At 39.1% G+C, this 20,041-nt stretch overlaps 1 protein-coding gene across 5 annotated transcripts in view; it reads right to left on the reverse strand.

Annotated features, from left to right (window-relative positions):
• The window catches only part of PAM (peptidylglycine alpha-amidating monooxygenase), a 198,667-nt gene that overhangs the window by 84,877 nt on the left and 93,749 nt on the right, over positions 1–20,041 (reverse strand). For all 5 annotated transcript variants that reach the window (XM_089492734.1, XM_089492745.1, XM_089492700.1 and 2 more), the window contains exons 4-5: positions 16,674–16,731; positions 5,112–5,199 (exon numbers count right to left, since the gene is read on the reverse strand). In XM_089492734.1, coding sequence (XP_089348860.1) covers positions 5,112–5,199; positions 16,674–16,731 — 146 coding nt within the window. The remainder of the gene's footprint in view (positions 1–5,111; positions 5,200–16,673; positions 16,732–20,041) is intronic.

The following is a 20,041-nucleotide window of genomic DNA, read 5'->3' on the forward strand; positions in this document are numbered from 1 at the left end:
TGGTGGGGAAGGGGATCAAGTCTAGCAGTTCTTCTCAACCTCCGATGCCTAGACCAAGGGAGATGGACTGGAGGGAGGGCTCAGCTTCTTAATGGATAGTTAAAACGAGGCATCCTGAGGCAGAGATGGGCTCACCCCTGGGAACGCATCTCTAAACAATATAGTCTTTAACTCAGTTTTAAAACTGGGTAGAGAAGTGATGAGGTGTGCATGTGGTGGTAGAAAGGTTCCAGGAGTAAGGGGCAGCAAGTCAGAAGGGACAAATCCAGGAAGGGGCAGTGGCAATCCTAGGCTGGGACAGGAGACCTTGACTACCAGAGTGGAGGGTATGAGTAGGAATGTAAGAAGAAAGAAGTCCAGATAAGTAAGGAGGGGCCAGTCCATGGAGGGCTTTGAAAGTCAATAACAAAAGCTTGTACTGGATGCGGAAGGGAAGCCAATGATGGGAGGAGAAAAGAGGAGAAACATGGTCAAAGCAAAGCGGTGAGCGGATGTGATAATACGTGCAGCTGAATGCTGGACAGAGATTAAAGGATAGAGGTGAGAGAGAGGAAGCCCTGTCAGAAGAAGGTTACAATAATCTAGTCGTGATACCACTAGGACATGGACCAGAGTCTTGGCAGTAGAGAGTGAGAGGAATGGACAGATCTTGGCAATGTTGTGGAGAAAGAATCTACAGGCCGTGGCAGAGTTGGATCTGGGGAATAAATGACAGAGAAGAGTCAAAAATGAAGCCAAGACTGCAGGCTTGTTGAACCAGTTAAATAGAAGTATCGTCGACAGAAAGAGAAAAGGAATACTGAAGGGTGGGTTTAGGTAGAAAGACAAGAAGCTCAGTCTTAGACACGTTGAGCTTCAAGCGCCAAAGCCACATCCACTGAGAGATGGCAGTCAGACAAGAAGAAACTTGCTGTTCAAGCCCCATCGAAAGGTCAGGGGTGGAGAGATACAGCTGAGTGTCATCAGCGTACAGATGATAGGAGAAACCAAAAGAACTGATGAGTTAACCTAGAGACAGTGTGTATAGAGAGAACAGAAGGGGACCCAAGACAGAGCCTGGGGAACTCCAACAGATAAGGGAACAGAGGACGGAGTCTGACCACCCATGACCACTGCAAAAGGTGGCAACCTGGTGGCAACATGGGAGATGACCTTCTCAATGGCTGCTCCCAGGAATCCCCTCCTTTGGGAACTTGCAGCTATCCTTCTAGCAACAAATAAAACTTTTCTGTTTCTGAAAGGCTTTTTTAGTTTATGCCTATATCTTTGTAGATACTATTAACTGGATTAGTTTTAGTTTGAGTAAACTGCCTTGGATTCAGTACAGTTGGCCCTCTGTATCCAGGGATTCTGCTTCCATGGATTCAACCATCCACAGTTTGAAAATATTCTAAATAAAATAAAATAAATCAGAACTCATTTGTTTTGGAAAGATAACAGGAGAGGTTGAGGAAAGCAGTGGAGAAATAGCAAACAAGAATTGGTTATTAACGCCAGAACAGAATTTGTAGGCTCTTGGTGAGAATGTTGCAAAGATGACAGACTGGCACCATCTTATCTAAGGCCGGCGGGTACATAGCCTAATAAGATTTTCATACAAGTGCTTACCGTGGGCTAAGCACTGGTAAAACGCCAGTAAAACGTTTAGGAAGCGCACGTGCGTGTGAAAGCCTGACACGCTTCCTAAACGTCAGGGAATCATCCCCCCCACCTCCAGCGTCACTGAATTGTTTGGGGAGCAGTCATTTCCCATTAATACAAAGTTTCCATTAATGGGAAATGACTTCTTTCCAAACGATTCAGGGATGCTGGAGGTGAGGGAACAATTCCCTGACATTTAGGAAGTGTGTCAGGCTTTCACACACATGCACTTCCTAAATGTTTTACTGGCATTTTACTAGCACTTAACCCACCGTAAGCGCTGGTATGAAAATCATCTAAATCTCAGTTGTACCTGTAAGGTCTGTTTGTGGGATGGCACATGTGCTAGCTCCATTTCCAGACTCCTTGTAGGCCTCTGTGAGCATCAGCCAATCTGGACTGGCTGATGCATAAGGAGGGGGTAGGACCTTTCCAAGTTTATAGGCTTCATTCCTGTACATCTTGAAAGGTTAAAGCTGGCTGGACCTGTGCTTGTTTTGTAATTAGGCGTAAAATGCCCTCCCATCCTTCCAGCAAATAACTTTTGATGCTTCTTATAATTTGTTTTACGTGTTTTCCAACTATCATAATATTAGTGATGCAGCATGGCACCAGCTATTGTTTTGGGAGAAAAATAGGGTCTGTGCACTCTTCATTTCCTATTGGGTATCTTCCTAAATGACCTTGTAGCACAGGCATCAGAGTCATGCTAAACTGTGGGGTTACTGGATCTGCCTCATTCTCAACTTGCTATCCAGTGAGTAGTAGTCTTGCACTTGTCCCCTCATACACCTGCTGAGGGACAGCCATGTTGGGACAGCTGTGGAGTCTATATGAGCATATAGCTACTGTGCTCATATAGACTTCACAGCTGTCCCAACATGGCTGTCCCTCAGCAGGTGTATGAGGGGACAAGTACAAGACTACTACTCACTGGATAGCAAGCTGATATTATACACCTATAAACGACAAAGTTGTAGCCTTTTTGTCTTCAACTATTTTGACTGTCTCTCTGCTGGTTCTTTCACATGCACTGGCCATCCTGACAGAGCCTGTAAACTGACTGAATGCAAAAAGGAGGGAAGGCATATGTTCCAAGATAAATTTACCAACAGTGAATTAGTAGGATGTATGAGAAGTGTTAAAAATGAACACAGTATTTAAATGGGAGGTATTTTGCAGTACTATTTATAGGTAACTAGACTATCTTTCCTATTTCATAACCCTTTGGGGCTAAGTTAGCGTTTCTGGTTCCTTGTTTTATAGACTGCCCTTTTCAAATATTAATGGCCCAATCAAAATTTAAAAGGCATTTCAAAGTTGCCTCTGATTTATTAATAGCAATATCTTATTGATGAGAATGGAGATGCAGACATTTGCACCTTGCTTGCTATTTTGAGGTTATCATTTTTATTGGGGTTTCCACTTTTCTTCAGTGCAACCAGTAAAATTAATCAAAGTTTTAGTTGATTAATTCACAGTGGTGAGGTTCAAAACATGAAATAATTAGTTTGGGCTACAGCAACATAGAATAGGAAGGGGGAAAATATTACAGATGGTCTTCCTTCTTATTAGGAAGAGTCAAGCAATTTCAATGTATTATATTGTAATTTTCATTACTCCCCCTCCTCAAAAAAAAAAAAAAAAAAAAAAGAAAGAAAGAAAAAGTAAATGCAGATAATTAACACAAGTTTCATTTGATTAATCTGTTCATTAAAATTTGTAACCTCAACAGCCACTTGAAATACCACTGAATGAGCATTTCTGAAACACTGTATTTACCACCAACTCATTATTCTTGCCTTCTGCATGTACAGTATATCCAAGCAAAAGCAAATTTCTCAGGAAATGTGTTCTTCACTATTACAGCAGTCATGACTAGAACTGAGAATAATTTTCCAGCAATGGCTTGTTTCTGTCCTCTAGAGAAATCTTATATTTTTCTTTCATTAATATAGGCTAACGATGGTATTTCTCCCAATAATATCCAGAAATCTGTGATTGAAGTCACACTAGAGATTATCTGAAGTCTTATTAAAAATTCTGCATAAAATTCATGTAAATCACTGTGTATTAACAGTTTCAGGCTCTGACAAATTAATGCAAATGTTTAAGATTTCAATACACGTCTACTGGACTCAACACCAACAGATCTACCTATATTAATAAGAAGTAAAATAACAACAAGGTGAGTTGGCACAACTGAATTTCAAACCATTACATCTTCCAAAACTGTTAAAAGTGTACAATTTTCTAAAATGAAAGTTCACAAATTAATTTTTGAATATTCCTGATCCTTTCCAAGGAAAGAGAATAATATGGAAAGTTAAACCTTCCTACATTTATAAAACAGAAAAGAGTTGAAGGATATTTATAATAAATTATTAACACTGTATTCTATTATTTAATTATAAATTATAGAGTTATGGAATGTTTATTTCATACATGATCACCTCACAAATAGAACCCAAACTCATTCTAGTATAGGTATAATATAGTGTAAGTATCAAGCCTGTATATTGTAGGTCTGAGCTTCTCTGAGAAAGTGCATAAACTCATTAGGGAACATAAGTTATTTCCTTTGCTGCAGTGCATATTTTACAGTCAGTATAATCTAAATGAGCTAGCATTGTGTATTGGTTTAATCACTGGACTACAACTCTAGAGCCTAGGGTTCAAATCATCACTCAGTCAAGGAAACCCACTGGATGACCTTTAGCAAATCACACTCTCTCAGCATCAGAGTAAAGCAAAGACAAATCCCTTCTTTACAAATCTTGCCAAGAAGACTATGATATAGTTTTACCTTGTCACTATAAGTTGTAAACAACTTAAACACACACAATAATCCAGATGTTATGCACCTTCATATATGCTGTTAATAAACTGGGGATTCCGAGTGGATGAGTCTGCAGTTTGAGACTTATAATCTAATCACTGTAAGTTTCATTTGATTAATGAGTACCTCTTTTCATGATTTTGTAATGGCTATTTATTTTCCTAACCTGACACATACCTATTTGTATTGTTATTGAATGTACTCAATATTTACATGAAAACCCACCCATAGCTGATTTCTGGCCATGTGAAAGAACCGTATGTCCACACATTTGTACTCATCTGTGTTACCACCTCAGGACTCTTGAGAGAAATGCTCACTGACTTTTACGCTTCACTCTTTCCACCCAGTTCCACCTACATATCCATCTATACATTTGCCAATTGGCAGCCTTTTCTTTCTTCCTTCAACAACAAAAAAGAGAAGGTAGCAATAGAGAAGTGAGTGGAATGAACACTCCTGGAAATTAGCCATGTCTGCTACATCATTAAATCTAAACTTTTGTTATTGGTATGTTTTTCCCCTCTTGTCCATCATGCCCCCACCATCTACTCCTACACTTGATGACCAACTTAACCATACTTTAAAAAAACTCAAATCAAAACCAGGAACACAGAAGCCTTCACCTTACCAGTAATCTTCATCTGAAGCAGGATTGTTACATCCAAACAGTAGCATATGGTGGACAGTGTCCATGCTAGCCTGAGGTCTGAAGTCAACTGAAAGACAAAAGTGATAACATGAATATGGGTCTATTTTTATACTGTGAGAAGGAAGCCATTAAGTTGCATGAGAATACTCCTCTGCTATCTTTTATTCATAGGACAGTGAATGGAGATACAGTGTGGGCTGCTGTGCTGACTACGATTACACAGCAGAAATATAAATCAAACACTGCTGAAAGGATAAAATGTGAATATCTTAAGTTATGTCTCTATTCCCTCAGTTTTCTTTCTGAACATGCATATACTGTATACTGTTGAAAAAATGGGTATTTTTCTTGAGAAAGAGAACTGTTATATCCTTATGAACCATTTTACAATTATGTCAACAACATTACATTTTTTTAAAAAGATAGAGAGAGGATAAAAGAAAACACAGTGCCCTTTTAATAATTACCACAGTCATCGTAACTCTATATCCCAAGGATGATATTTCATTGCGTTCCTGCAAATGAAAGTCAGATTGTCACAAAATTCCCTGTTCTTTTCTGAGGGGACTTGAAGGTGTAGTCAAGAGCACTTTTGACAATAATTTGAGTTGTTAGGGACAGAAATCATTCTAAGCAGCAGACAAGAATTTCCACGGATTCAGTAGGATTATAAACACAGCATAGTGTGAAGAGAGGAGTAAAGAAATTCTGCCCCCACCCACTTTTCTGAACGTTTCATAATACAAAGGAATATTTGAATAGCAAGGAGATGGAATACATTAATTTTATGATGACAGCTGGAGTTTTACAATCTGCTCATGGAGCTACAAAATCATTTTCCAGTTGTTCTCACTAACTCTGATTTTTACTGACAGCATGTTAAGGCCAGAAGTCCTCAAAGTTTAGTAAGGAGATGTTAAGTATTAAAATGAATGTCACTATTAAGAAAGACTGTATATTAGCTTTGTACGTAAGGACAATAATGAACTCTGTATGCATATTTGCCTTCAAGTTGTCTGTTGACTTATGGTGACCCCATAAATTTCATAGGGTTTGCTTAGGCAAGGAATATTCTGAGGTGGTTTTGCCATTTCCAAGATCAGAAAGGATCTGGTGTCTTTAGAGTATTTAGACCCCTACTCCAACCATAATCTTACTGAACGTTAAGACTATACCAAGATCAGGAATCATGTGGCCTTCCAAATTTTGCATTCCTCACCATTTGTGGTTTTGGCTATGGGTGCTAGGAGCTGAGGTCAAAAAACATCTGAAAGCCTGAATGATCTCTACTCCTGTGCTAGATGATTACAGGTTACAAATGTTTTCTTCTAAGACAGCATCAGTGATTTATTTTAACATGGGTCAAATAAGGGATAAGTTCAAAGAAAATTTCTTCAGTAAATAGAAGTAACACTTAATTAATTATCTAGAGTTTTGGCAGGAGGGAGCAATTCCATCACCCTGAATTACATACTGGGCACCTTAACTTCTAGGCAATTGATGGCATTTTCCAAAAACAAACAAAACAACTAATACTCACATGTGCTAATAATTACATCTTCAAGTACTAAGAAGACAAGCATCAATATAATGTCTTTCTAAAAACAAATTACACTCCCAGGCAGGCAAACATATCCATAAATCATATAAGTAGAAGCTTTCAGGATTTTTACATTAGAACTGGTTTATTGAATCCCTTTACTATGCAAACAAACACCACAGATTCTTCAATGTTTCACTTCTGGGAATGGGATAGGAAAATGTTGCTTCAAGGTGCAAAACACTCCAGGATTGAAACAAATATATGTAAGTATTTTTTTAGAAAAACTGGAATCAACAAGAGAAGCCTATGGCCCACATCAGATATAACACCTAGAACAGGATTGGAGAATCTTAACTTATCAGGTTCAAGTCATACATAATTGCCAATCACTTGCACTGGGTCCTCTTGCCAGCAGGGATAACTAACATACTTTAGACTCTTTGTCTGTTCTTTCTCATAACATCTAAATGAAGTTTTCTAGCTTATCCTCCCCCCACTAAAAGTCAGAATCATAAGCTGAAAGATAGAAAAGGGGGGGGGGGAGGGGAAAGGGGGGGGAGCACTTTGTGACTGTGGTTTATTTGGAAAAAGATAAGCAAGAATTACTGGTTTGTATATCACAATACCAACAAAGATGAAGGATCTGTGGTCTCTTTAATCAGTTGTACTGCAGAAAAAGCTAAAGAGGAGTACCCAGGCAGAGCACAGTAGCATGATCCTAATAAACTGGGGTTCTCTGGCATTCTGGGTTATGATGTCCACCCTAACTCAGCAAATTTCATATGTATTTATATACACATTTTGTAAACAAAAGCAATTTTGTTTTATTTACATCCTGAAGGTTTCCCTGCACAAGACCCAAACATAAGTTACAAAATCAGTAACTACCTTCATCCCAAAGATAAACAGACTCAAAATTGGTTGAAGAGTATTTAAATAAAATGACAATTTTTAGAAACAGGTTGTTGCCAAATAACCAACTACTACTAAGGTATTACAAATGTAAATTGATTGATTAAAAGTTTTATTTATTCTATTTATAAACCACCTTTCTGCCATGAATTGGAATTAAGTGGTTCAAGGAAACATTTTTTAAAACAGCAAGAAACTAAAAAAAGAACCATTGGTAAAAGTTCTTTCATTTTTAAAACAATGTCATATGTTCAAATTGTTAAACAAAAGATGACAGTATGTCATCTTGTTGCTTCTTTGTTTATACGATGTGAATTGGACTCCCCCACTTGGCATGATTCCTGTAAGGAGATTGTATCAAATGTGTTCCTCTTTGTAGTCATAATCTCACTAAGCAAATAGCTCATTTAGTTTAACCATTAATAATATAGAATTTCTCCTTTCTTTTTTATATTGTCTGTTGGAGTCTTATTTTTTCTCTAAATCAAGTACTGCACATAAAACAACCTGGATGATTTTCAGATATTACAAAACCAGCCACAAAGCATTAGTCACCAAATGCATAAATACATAAATGTTCGCTAACACTGATGGGCTTTGCTCAACAAAAGCAATAATCTCACCAAGCAATAAAAATTTCTATAGTGACAATTCTGCAGCCATGGAATAAAGAAAAGGAATAAAAAAGCAATGTATCATCAAATTATTTCTATCTGTACTTCAGATTGTAATAGGGACATCTTGTTTGTATGAAATTGTTTGACAAATAGGGTCTTACTGTCAGTCAGTAAGAGAGAAAAACACATTTATTTACTGGATGGCCATATGCGTGAAAATAAGGGAAGGAGAATGACAGATAAATTTCCTGGCTGAGTGGCTTGCTGTCAGACACAATTCTTCTAAGTGTCAGTAGTACACCCTTTAGCTATCACCAGAGTTCAATAGTAAAGAGCAGATAGTATCAGACTGTGCAAAATGTAACAAATACTTGTGTAGCTTTACCCCTTGCTCTTAAAAGCAAACATTTTAACAAGGCTAAATGGGAAAATATATTTTAGAAAGTTCCATTGAAAAATGCAATATCTCACACTTCATTCTACAAACGCCACATCTAATTAATCCTATGGAAAACCAGGGAAGGGGGAGGGGGAAAGAAAGACAAATTTCTTTAAAATAAAAATCTATGGGACAGCATATTATTCTATTCAAATTTATCTTCCAGACTCACAGTGCTGATCAGAATGGGCTACGCAACACATTCAATAAAACTGACTGTAGTGAAAGGTTTTATGTTGGACAATATATTTTAGACATTTTTGATATTAATTAACTACTACTTGGTATTTCTTTAGCAGATCTTGGAAAGATTAGGAATTATGCGAGTGACAGTGAACAAAGATGAATCACCAAAATTTATCCTGACATAAAATTGTGTGATTCAGAATACCTAACTCTAAAACCGGAAACCAGGAGTGAACAACTGACAGGCCTGGAGGGCTGCATTCAGGCATATGGAACTGGATCTGTGTTCTGATTCTTTTCAGGAAGGAAAAGTGGGAAGTGACTGACAAGATGTTGAAGAGGGTTGAGTAAAATGAGGATTTAAAGCAGGGATTCATGCAGGAGGGGATGGAAGGAAAGGTAGGTGTTTGCTGCCAGGGACTGAGAGAAGATAGGCAGCAAGGAGGGTACGCAGAAACTAGTGAGGGAGTGGGAAGGTGTGGGAGTATCTCAGTTGTCACAGAAAGCACAGGATTGTTTATGCCACAATGTGGCAAGGGATGCTGGCTTTTTCAGGAAGAGATGGTCTCTCAACCTTTGCAGAAGTGGATTCTAGAGACTTTGGGGTCTGGTGGGCTGCATGTGGCCCACAACCTGCATTTTGAATACCCCTTGCCTAAATCAGAAAGAAAAGCTGGCCATGGCTAGATTTGCTGTGTCCCACTTACAATTTTGTAGAACACCTTAGTCAGCATAATTACCTATGTCTGTAATATAATTGGAGTTCTGTCTTAAACTAAAATTATAGGCAACTTGTGGAAGTAGAAAATATTGTTAAAAATAGGACAGTGTCCTTAAATGATTGAAAACAATTGGCATGTTTAAGAAGCACATTTCAGTATATAAAATTCACTCTCATTGCACTGTCTCTGGATTTCACCCAAAATGTGTTCAAATAGCATTTTGCTCTTCTCAGTGCTAAGAATGGCATATAAAAGAAACACACTTTCACAGTTTGATAGTCACCCAATACCAGCTGAATTAAAACAGAATTCCTCCCAGCCAAGTCCCAAAATATATGCAAGGAAAGAGGATATACAAACGAATGAAGCTATCCCATTTTGAATCAGGCCATTGTTATAATCCAATCAGCACAGCGTTACTGTAGGATCTCAAAAGTCTGAAACCCTTTAAACTATAAATTTAGGAACATTCAATATGGAAAGAATGTTTTTACCATTAACTGATATCATTTCCCTCTGGTATGAAATATTGAACAACACTGCCTTCCCATGAGTCATTGTCAAGATTGTAATTTTCACTTATCTTATAGATTCACTAACATTTATCTAGCATTTTGGTATTGCTAGCATTTATGAATTTTAGCCCTTCAACCCTATCTTCTCCAAGGGACTTGAGGGTTTCTCTTCTTCTATCCTAAAAAGCTTTTGAATTTTCAACCTCTCCTAAAAGCCATTCAGTGAGCTTTATGGCTAAGAAGGGATTTGAACCTGGGATCCTATATTTATATTAGACATTTTACTCACACCAATACCCAACAGTATGGCATAGTGGTTTGATTACTGGACCATGACTCTGGAAATCAGGATTTGATTCCCAACTTGAGCATAAAAACCCATTGGGTGACCTTGAGCAAGTCACACTCTCTCAGCCTAAGAGAACGCAAATGGCAAATCCCCTCTGAAGAAATTTGCCAAGAAACCCTATGATATGGCCTTAGGGTCACCATAATAAAAAATGACTTAGATGGACATAACAACAACAACAACAACAACGTGTTGGTAGTGGGGGGAGAGGTGTTGTTAATTGCCTTAAAACCATTTGTGATTTATGCAACACTAAAGCAAACTTATCACAGGTTTTTTGGGCAAGATTTGTTCAGAGTAATTTTGCCCTTGCCATCCTTTGAGGCTGAGAGCATGACTTTCCTAAGGTCACCCAGTAGGTTTCCATCGTCCATTGGGGATTTGAAACCTGGTTTCCCAGAGTTCTAGTCTGACATTCGAGCCATTACAGTACCATATTCATCAGCATTTTTAATTGAAAATACAGTGGTACTAAAAAACTGAAGGAAAATAACATCTGATAAAGATCTTAAAGAAACTGTATTAACTGAGTACCTATTCTACAATGCCTTCCTTTATTTATACAGTACACTGTTTTATTGTTGTATATTGTCCTGTTTTCCTTTTATCTGTACTTTATAGTACTTATGTTGTGCTACTATTGTAAGACAGCACACTGTCTGTTCTGTGATTCTTTGATTAGAAATCGTCTATATATTATCTTCCCTGTCTTATGAAAGGTACTGTAATATGTTCTTTACATCAGAGCATGCCCTGACTTTAGACTAAGACTATTTTTCCATTCATTGCTTGGTTATTAGATTGCGATAAGTCAAAGTGAATCCTGTAAGGCTGTTTTTGCAGCTCCAGACTCACTGAACACTGTTTTCTGAATCCAGAAGACAGTGAATTGCCTCTCCTAGACACCTCTATGAGTACCAATTCACCTTTAAACATGCTGCTCAGGGTGTCCTCACTATTTAACATTTTTTAAAAAATAACCACTCAGTTTTCAAAAACAAAAGAGGACTTCCAATCATTTCTCTTTCTGTTCATTTGGCAGTTTTGACAGTCTGTGTAGGTCCTGAAAGTTCACAGAGTAGAAAACTGGATACAAATCAGCTGTAGTTGCCTATGCTTGAACTAGATCGTTTCTTTTGTAATGTTCAAATACTGTATAGAGACTAAGATCCTGTATGCTTCTAGCACAGTCAAATACGTGTTACTCTGTATCAGCATAAAATGATGCAAATGAATCCTGTAACACCATTGAGAGCGACAGAATGAAGTTTGTAACAGAAGCTTTGACTGACTTAGGCCCAAAACATACAGGCACAATAAAGCAGGCCACGGCCGCGCCAACGTAATTCATGCCGGGTCCACAGCAACCACATACACACCTGGCCCCAATCCAGGTCACCACCACAGTTTTGAACTGGGACAGCAAAAAGAGTGGTAATTTACCATTCCTTTTTGGCCTGATTCTTTATAAAAGACATAGCCTCAGCATGGTTTCCGGCCATGCTTGGGGCATGCATCATCCAAATGCTATACCCCAAATGTGGCCAGAAACTGGTTTATTTGGCCTGTCTGTTTCTGGCCTTAGTTTACTCGATCAGTTGCAGTGAGTGAAGCCTCTATGGACAGACGTTTACACTACTGGATTGGAAGAGGGGACTGTAAATAGTAATAGAAATGCAAAACATCTGTGTGTGGTGATGAGGTCAAAAATGGGTGGCAGGATTTATATCAAGCTAAGATGAAAAGTAAACATATGAACTGTAGAGAAAGTTCTTAATGTGGTATATTGATGAAGGCTCAGGAACAGAAAAGTCATGTAATAAGGAAGGCATGAAAAACTATTAGTGGCTGGGATGTCAACAACTGTTAGATTATGTGTAATGTGTCAGGAAATCACTGCTTCTATTCAAACCACTGTCAGTGGACTGGAATTTATGGATATAGCCTATTTCAGCAGTTTCTCTTTCCAACCTCCCTTTGAGGTTTTGTTGTTGTTGTTGTTGTTGTTCAACTGGTATTTGCATATTCCCATTTCTGATGTCTGATTTATATCCATTTATCTTCTGGTGTAGGAACTGTTCTATTTGTCCAGTGAAGAATATTGAAGTGTAGTGTTGACATAGATCACATAAAAGGATGAGCACTATAAAGTTCCTCTAATGTTGTCGATTAGACATTTAGGCCTTATGTTGTTGTTGCCTGAGTGGATTTTGTTTAAAGTTGGCATATGGATTTTCAGCATCGTCTTTTTCCTGTGTCCCCATCTATGTTATGTATCATATTGTGGGTGAGTAGCTGTTTGAGACTGTGGTGGTGGTGGGGTGGCTGTCTACAGGTGAATAAGGGCTTGCTCCCAAAAGCTCTTGCGAAGGTAGCATTATTATCCAGAATTGTCTACACCTTGTTGATGATGCACATGATTAGTCTCAGCTGAAAGTTGTCCATGACAAATAGTGGGGTACTGTCATTTTCTGTTTTTGGTCTGTTCTGCAGTAGACTAGTTCTGAGTGCAGGCCTTGTCTTCTTAATTTGTTTTTTTACTTCATTTAGTGGGTATGGTAAATCAGGAAATGCTTGCTGTAATTTCTTGAGTTTGGCTCTTCTGACATCCTAGTCTTAGCAGATGCAATTGTATCAGAGGGCTTGGCTGTAAATGATGTATTTCATAGTGTGTTCAGGCTGGAAGCTGGAGGCATGTAAGTATATGTAGCAGTTGGAAAGTTCATAATATAGTGTGGAGCTTAGATGTCCACCATTCAACTACACAATGGACAAGTTGAACATGCGTCAACAGTGTGATGTGGCAGCTAAAAAGGGCAATATGATTCTAGACTGCATCAACAGAAGTATAGTGCCTAGATCAAGGAAAGTAATAGTACCACTCTATTCTACCTTTGTCAGGTCTCACCTGGAATGGTGTGTCCAGTTCTGGGCACCATAATTCAAAAACAATGTTGAGAAGCTGCAGCGTGTCCAAAGAAGGGTGATAAAAATGGTGAAAGGTCTACAAACCATGCCCTACGAGGAGAGCTCTGTATGTTTAGTCTGGAGAAGAGATGGTTAAGAGGTGATATGATAGCCCTGTTTAAGGATTTGAAGGGGTGTCATACTGAGAAAGGAGCAAGTTTGTTTTCTGCTGCTGCAGAGAATAGGACATGCAGAGAATGACAACAATAAGAACAATGGATGCAAACTGCAAAAAAGAGATTCCACTTCAACATTAGGAGGAACTTCCTGATAGTAAGGGCTGTTCGACAGTGGAACACACTCTCTTGGGTGTTGTGGAGTCTCCCTCTTTGGAGGTTTTTAAACAAAGGCTGGATGGCCATCTATCGGGGATGCTTTGATTGCGAGTTCCTGCATAGAAGGGGTTGGACTGGATGGCCCTTGTGGTCTCATCCACCTCTATGATTCTATTCTATGATCGAAGCATCACACACTGACGTTTATCACACGGGCCCTAAAACGGGCCTGTTGTGTCCTAAAACATGTGCACGCAGGGACGCCCAGGGAATGGAATGGGGCTAAGGACGGCATTTTACTGCATGCTGGAACACCACTGCTGCCGGGCATTCCAATTGCATCCTCCCTCCGTTCCAGAGCGCACCATTTGTGAGAACGCTTTAGTTCTCATAAATGGCGCCCTCTGGAATGGAGGGAGGACATGATTGGAATGCCCAGCAGCGGCGGCGGCGTTCCAGCGTGCAGTAAAATGCCATCCTCAGCCCCATCTTATTCCATGCGCACCCCCGTTTTAGGATGAAATGGGCCCGTTTCAGAGTCGATGCGATAAACTATCTTGGAAACCCAGCAACCACTAGACAAATGCACATCATGTATATATGTGTATATGTGTGCTTGCAGAATCTTGGCCTGACTAGCAATTGCACATATGCTACCTCGGAGAAAACACAACAGGTTACACAACTATTTTTATGTTAGTGTGGTGCCTCAAAAGGATTCTGGCCTAAGAGTTCTTTTACATCAAGTAACTAGAAGAGTCTCCTGATAAATGACAGATGTAATACCTGAATTATGAGCCATGGGATAACTGCTGGTGTGCTATCAAAAACAAAGCAAAACTACCCTTAAATTAAAAAGAGATCATTAATGTCTCCTGCTAGTCCAGCACAGACACCCACAGAGAAAGCTGTTGCCTACTGTGTGACTGCAGGATACACTGCTTTGGCCTTCCGTTCTTTCAGTTAAGCTGCAGGCAAGTAGAGATGTCTGCTAATTTCTCCTCCATTTCTGTATCAAGAATAATTACCGTAGCTACTGACCCACATGTATAACATAGAAGAAGCTATCCAAAAAGTTATCAAAAACCTTGCTCTCACATCTGAAAAGTAATCTCTGTGGTTGCAAAGATAAAATGTTACTCCATCTACAATTCTGCAATGGCAAAAGCCCTTGGAAAAGCCCACAGCTGTCAAGCACTAGTGAATGAAATCGTGTTGGTATGCTAACAGCATCTGAAAGAGGAAAATGTGGAAGAAGAAGTGTTCTTTTTCCCATAGCTAAAGTCCCACACTTTTCTCAATCTAAGTAGACTTTTCAAATGAAAGGTTCTTTGGAAGCTTTGGAAGGCTGAACTAAACAGTGGGAAACTGAAAATCTGAACAGAGATTTCACCTAAACATTAGGAAGAACTTTCAGATTGCAAGAACGGTTCAACAGTAGGACATACTGCCTTGGAGTGTGGTAGAGTCTTCTCTGGAGGTTTTTAAACACAGGCAGGATGGCCATCTGTTTGTAGTGCTTTGATTGTGTATTCATGCATGGTAGAGGATGGCCCTGTCATCTCTTCCTATACTATGGAGTTTATCACACTGGCCCTGAAATGGGCCCAGTGCATTCTAAACCGTGCGCGAGCATGGGCGCGCACGGAACGGGATGGGGCTAATAATCCTATTTTACCGCACACTGGAACACCACCTTTGCCGCTGGGCATTCCAATTGCGTCCCCATTCCGTTCCAGAGGATGCCATTTCCGAGAACGCTTTAGAAACAGTTCTCAGAAATGGTGCCCTCTGGAATGGAACGGGGATGCAATTGGAATGCCCGGCGGCAAAGGTGGAGTTCCAGCGTGTGGTAAAATAGGGTTCTTAGTTTTAGAACACACTGGGCCCATTTCAGGGCCAGTGCGATAAAGGTCTATGATTCTATCATTCTAAGATGGGGCAGAATCCAGGGCTTCATATAACGTATGCATTCTTTGACATAAACTTGAGTTTTGCTGGCATCTTTGATTCCACCGCCCTTTAATCCTTCAAGTGTTTTACTACATGACACTAACCCAAACTTTATTTTTCCATTAGTAAAATATTCAGCCATGTGTATTGTTACCAAAACAATCTATCAAAAATTTTAAAACAAGGATATTAACAAATCATGTCTTCTAAATATAGATTCTTTGACATTACTAGTATCTTTCCCTTAACCCAATGGCCATTTGGGTGAGATCCAAGGACAGTACTTTCATTCTTAAATCCACTTTCACTCTTAAATCTATTTTTAAAAAACTGTGTATGCGTGGTCTATACATATGTATATAACAAACCAATATTCATATGCAAACTGTACACAGAGTTAACTAATCCCTTTTCAAACATGTGACCATTTTTCTAGGTGCTGTTTCATCGTAAATTTCCATCCTGCTGTTTATACCCACAGTGTAGGTAAATGTTTGGAAGCAGAGTGGAATAAAAAATTAAGATTAGTCAGTGAATACGCTAAACAGATGGTGCTTACTTCACTGGCCTACTTACTTAAATTAAACATTGATACAGTACTGTGGTAGGGCCTGTCATTTACCTGTCATCTCATCCATGTCTCAACATAAAGCAAGTATATTTTGCAGACAGGTAAGATCTTACTGTTCCCAACGCTTATTGTAAGTGCAAAGAGATTTACAGTCTGTATCAGCAGGTAAATAAACAGCTTGTGCAATGGAGTGGAATTAAGTATCCAGCTACAGACAGAAAGCCAATACTTTACAAATGGGAGCGCTTGGGCCCAGCTGCCAAAGGCAGCTATACGAAGCTTCTTAAGTACTATTACTCAGGACTCTCTCTCCAGATTCAGTTTGTTATCCCCACCTTAAGTGGATCTCTCTAGTTTTGTTTCTGCATTAGGCATGATGACTGCATTACAAGAACTCTGATAGAAAAGATTAAGCAAAGGGGAAGAAACAGAAGCACTGATTGATTCATACATACTCTGAGCCTGATTTTCTTACCCTTGGGTAGCACTTACCTACATAGGCTTCCTCTTCCACTGGCAAACGGAGGGACATGCAAAGGTAGGTATCAGACTATGGGGGGAGAAAAGGGAGGGAGAGAGAAAAAGAAGTCAGGTGCATCTCCATAACTCATAACTGAAAGTTCCAAGGAGAAAGGGTTAACCTTTCACATGCATATTAAGTTCTCCATCACTTGGCCTGGAAAATAGACAAATTTTTTTTCAGTAAATGTTTGTCAAAATAATGAGCTAGCTAAGAAAAATTGCCTGATATTACTACATTTGAAGGGTAACTTCACATGCACTAGGACAAGTATTGTGGAATCTGTACACAGTACGTCAACTTAAAAAAATTCCCCTTATGATATACCCCTGGCAACACAGATAAGTAAAGAGTTAAATGCTGATTCAGGTAGCAGTGAGAAACACACAGCACACAAAATGAAGGAAGAGAGGGAGAGAAAGAGACTTTCTTTCAGTCCCACCATCCTCACAGTTAAAGTTGTGGGAAAATGAGATAGGGCCTTCTGAGTGGCTGTCCCTAGATTTTGGAACTCCCTCCCTAGAGACTCCTTCATTGTGGCCTTACTGGCAGGCAAATAAGTTTTTAAAAAATCCAGCCAGTCTTCAGAACCAAAGGAAAGAGTTCTAAGAAAGTGTTTTAAACTGTATTTCTTAAATAGCCTTTAATACGTTTTAAGTCTGTATTTTAATTTGTTTCAATAGTGTTAACAGTTTAATTCTATTTTAATGTTGCCATTTTCTATGTTTTTAACTATAGTGCAATCATTTTAATTTGTAAGTTGCCTTGAGTCCCAATCTTGAGGAACAGGTGGGGTCTAAATACAGCTGATCATCATTATCATCTGATGTCATGATATTGGGATATAGTTTGACTAAGGCACAAATTTAAAAGCAACAAAAATTCCTCTTCCCTTCGTTCATGGAAGCATTTCCTGAGAAATGAGTAGGATCAGGGTAATAGAATGCCCTCAATGCACTTCCAATTCTTTTGTAACCTCTTTATAGATATATGTTTGAAGCACACTGGAGGGGGATGAGGAAAAATATTCTCAAATCAGTAACACATCAGGGTTGAGCACATCTTGTCAAGTTGCACATTCTCTTATACACTTCACTGTATACAAAATAAATTTAATTAAGTGGTCTTTTCTGGCCAAGGAGAATATAAAGACTGGAAATCCATAATGGTGTCAACAAACTTTTAGTCCAGTTAATATTAATTAAAGTTAAATGGCAGTCCTGTGCTGACACCAGTTACACAATGATCTCAGAAGAGGCATGCTCTGGTGAAATACAAAATTATCTCATGATTTTAATTGTGTAAGTGGCTGGGGTGTCAATGGAATCAAAGCCCTTCTAAGAATCAGTAGAACATAACACCATATCATAAGAAAAACCTTTTAAGCATTTATTATTTCCAGGTGTAGTGAAACAATTGAAATGGTTGAATTCAGACATACTTTTGCTCTTTCAAAGTTTTGCAGAAGACAATAGAATCATAGAGTTGGAAGAGACCACAAGGGCCATCCAGTCCAATCACCTGCCATGCAGGAAATCACAATCAAAGCATCCCCAACAGATGGCCATCCAGACTCTGTTTAATGACCTCCAAGGAAGGAGACTCTACTACACTCCGAGGGAGTGTGTTCCACTGTCGAACAGCCCTTACTGTCAGGAAGTTCTTCCTAATGCTGAGATGGAATCTCTTTTTATGTAGCATGGATTGATTGTTCTGTGTTCTAGTCTGTGGAGCAGCAGAAAACAAGCTTGCTCCCTCCTCAATAGGACATCCCTTCAAATATTTAAAGTGGGCTATCATATCACCTTTTAACCTTCTCTTCTCCAGACTAAACATCCCCAGCTCCCTAAGGCATTTCTCAGACCTTTCAACATTTTAGTCACCCTCCTTTGGACACACGTTCCAGTTTCTCAATGTCCTTTTTGAATTGTGGTGCCCAGAACTGGACACTGTATTCCAGGTGGGGCCTGACCAAAGCAGAATAGAGTGGCACTATTACTTCTCTTGATCTAGACACTATACCTCTATTGATGCAGCCTAAAATCGCATTGGCCTTGTTAGCTGCCACATCACACTGTTGACTCATGTTCAACTTGTGGTCTACTTGAACTCCCAGAACCCTTTCACACATAGTCTCGTTCAGCCAGGTGTCCCCCATCCTATATCTGTGCATTTCATTTTTCTGCCCTAAATGCAGTACCTTACATTTCTCTGTGTTGAATTTAATTTTGTTAGTTTGGGCCCAGCTTTCTATTCTGTTCAGGTCATTTTGCATTTTGATCCTGTCCTCTGGGGTATTAGCTATTCCTCCTAGTTTGGTGTCATCTGCAAATTTGATGAGTATGCCCCCAATTCTGTCATCCAAGTCATTGATAAAGATGTTGAACAGCACTGGGCCCAGGAGAGAGCCCTGTGGGACACCACTGGTCACTTCTCTCCAGAATGAAAAGGAGCCATTGTTGAGCACCCTGTGAATTCGGCCAGTCAACCAATCATAAATCCATGTAACAGTTACCTTGTTTTACAAGCTTGTTTGCAAGAATGCCATGGGGCTTTACTGAGATCAAGATATACGGTATCTATGGCATTCCCTTCATCTATCAAGCTTGTAATTTATATATATATATATATATATATATATATATAGAGAGAGAGAGAGAGAGAGAGAGAGAGAGAACAGATTTGCCCGGCATGATCTGTTTCTCTGAAATCCATGGTGACTTTTTGTGATTATGGTATTGCTTTCTAGATGTCCACAGACTCTCTGGTTAATGACGATGATCTGTTTAAAGATGAATGCAATACAGCATGTTTAAATAATATAGACTGTAAAACTGAAAATACAATTTTACAAATAAAACTATTTGTGCATACAAGAACACATAAGTAGTCAAGAACTTCCTCCTAACGGCTCATTTGATCTTTAGCCTCTAATTCTATGTTCTTGTATTTTAATAGCCTGCTAGCTTTACTCCACACATCAGAATACTACTCATGTGCCTTATACCATTAAGTCAATCCCCCCTTCTATTCCACATAGGCCTGTTACAGACTGCCAAAATAAAGCTGCTTCGGGTCTCTTTGGAGGTATGCTATTTAAATGATGCATGGGTCCTAAAAGTCCAGAGGTCGCGCCAAAGTCACACTCCATTCCTAAGCACTGGAGTGCAGCTTTGGTGCAGCTTCCAGATTCTTAGGATGCATGCATCATTTAAATAGCATACCTCCAAAGAGACCCAAAGCAGCTTTATTTTGGCAGTCTGTAACAGAATAGAAGATACTGACTGCAGTAGTATTATTAATAAGTGCAGAAGCTAGATTCTTTTCAAAACTTTAAACA

Source organism: Sceloporus occidentalis, unplaced genomic scaffold (genome assembly GCF_023333645.1).
Source record: "Sceloporus occidentalis isolate IW3139 unplaced genomic scaffold, rSceOcc1.0.p SCAF_1, whole genome shotgun sequence".
Classification (NCBI taxonomy): Eukaryota; Metazoa; Chordata; class Lepidosauria; order Squamata; family Phrynosomatidae; genus Sceloporus; species Sceloporus occidentalis.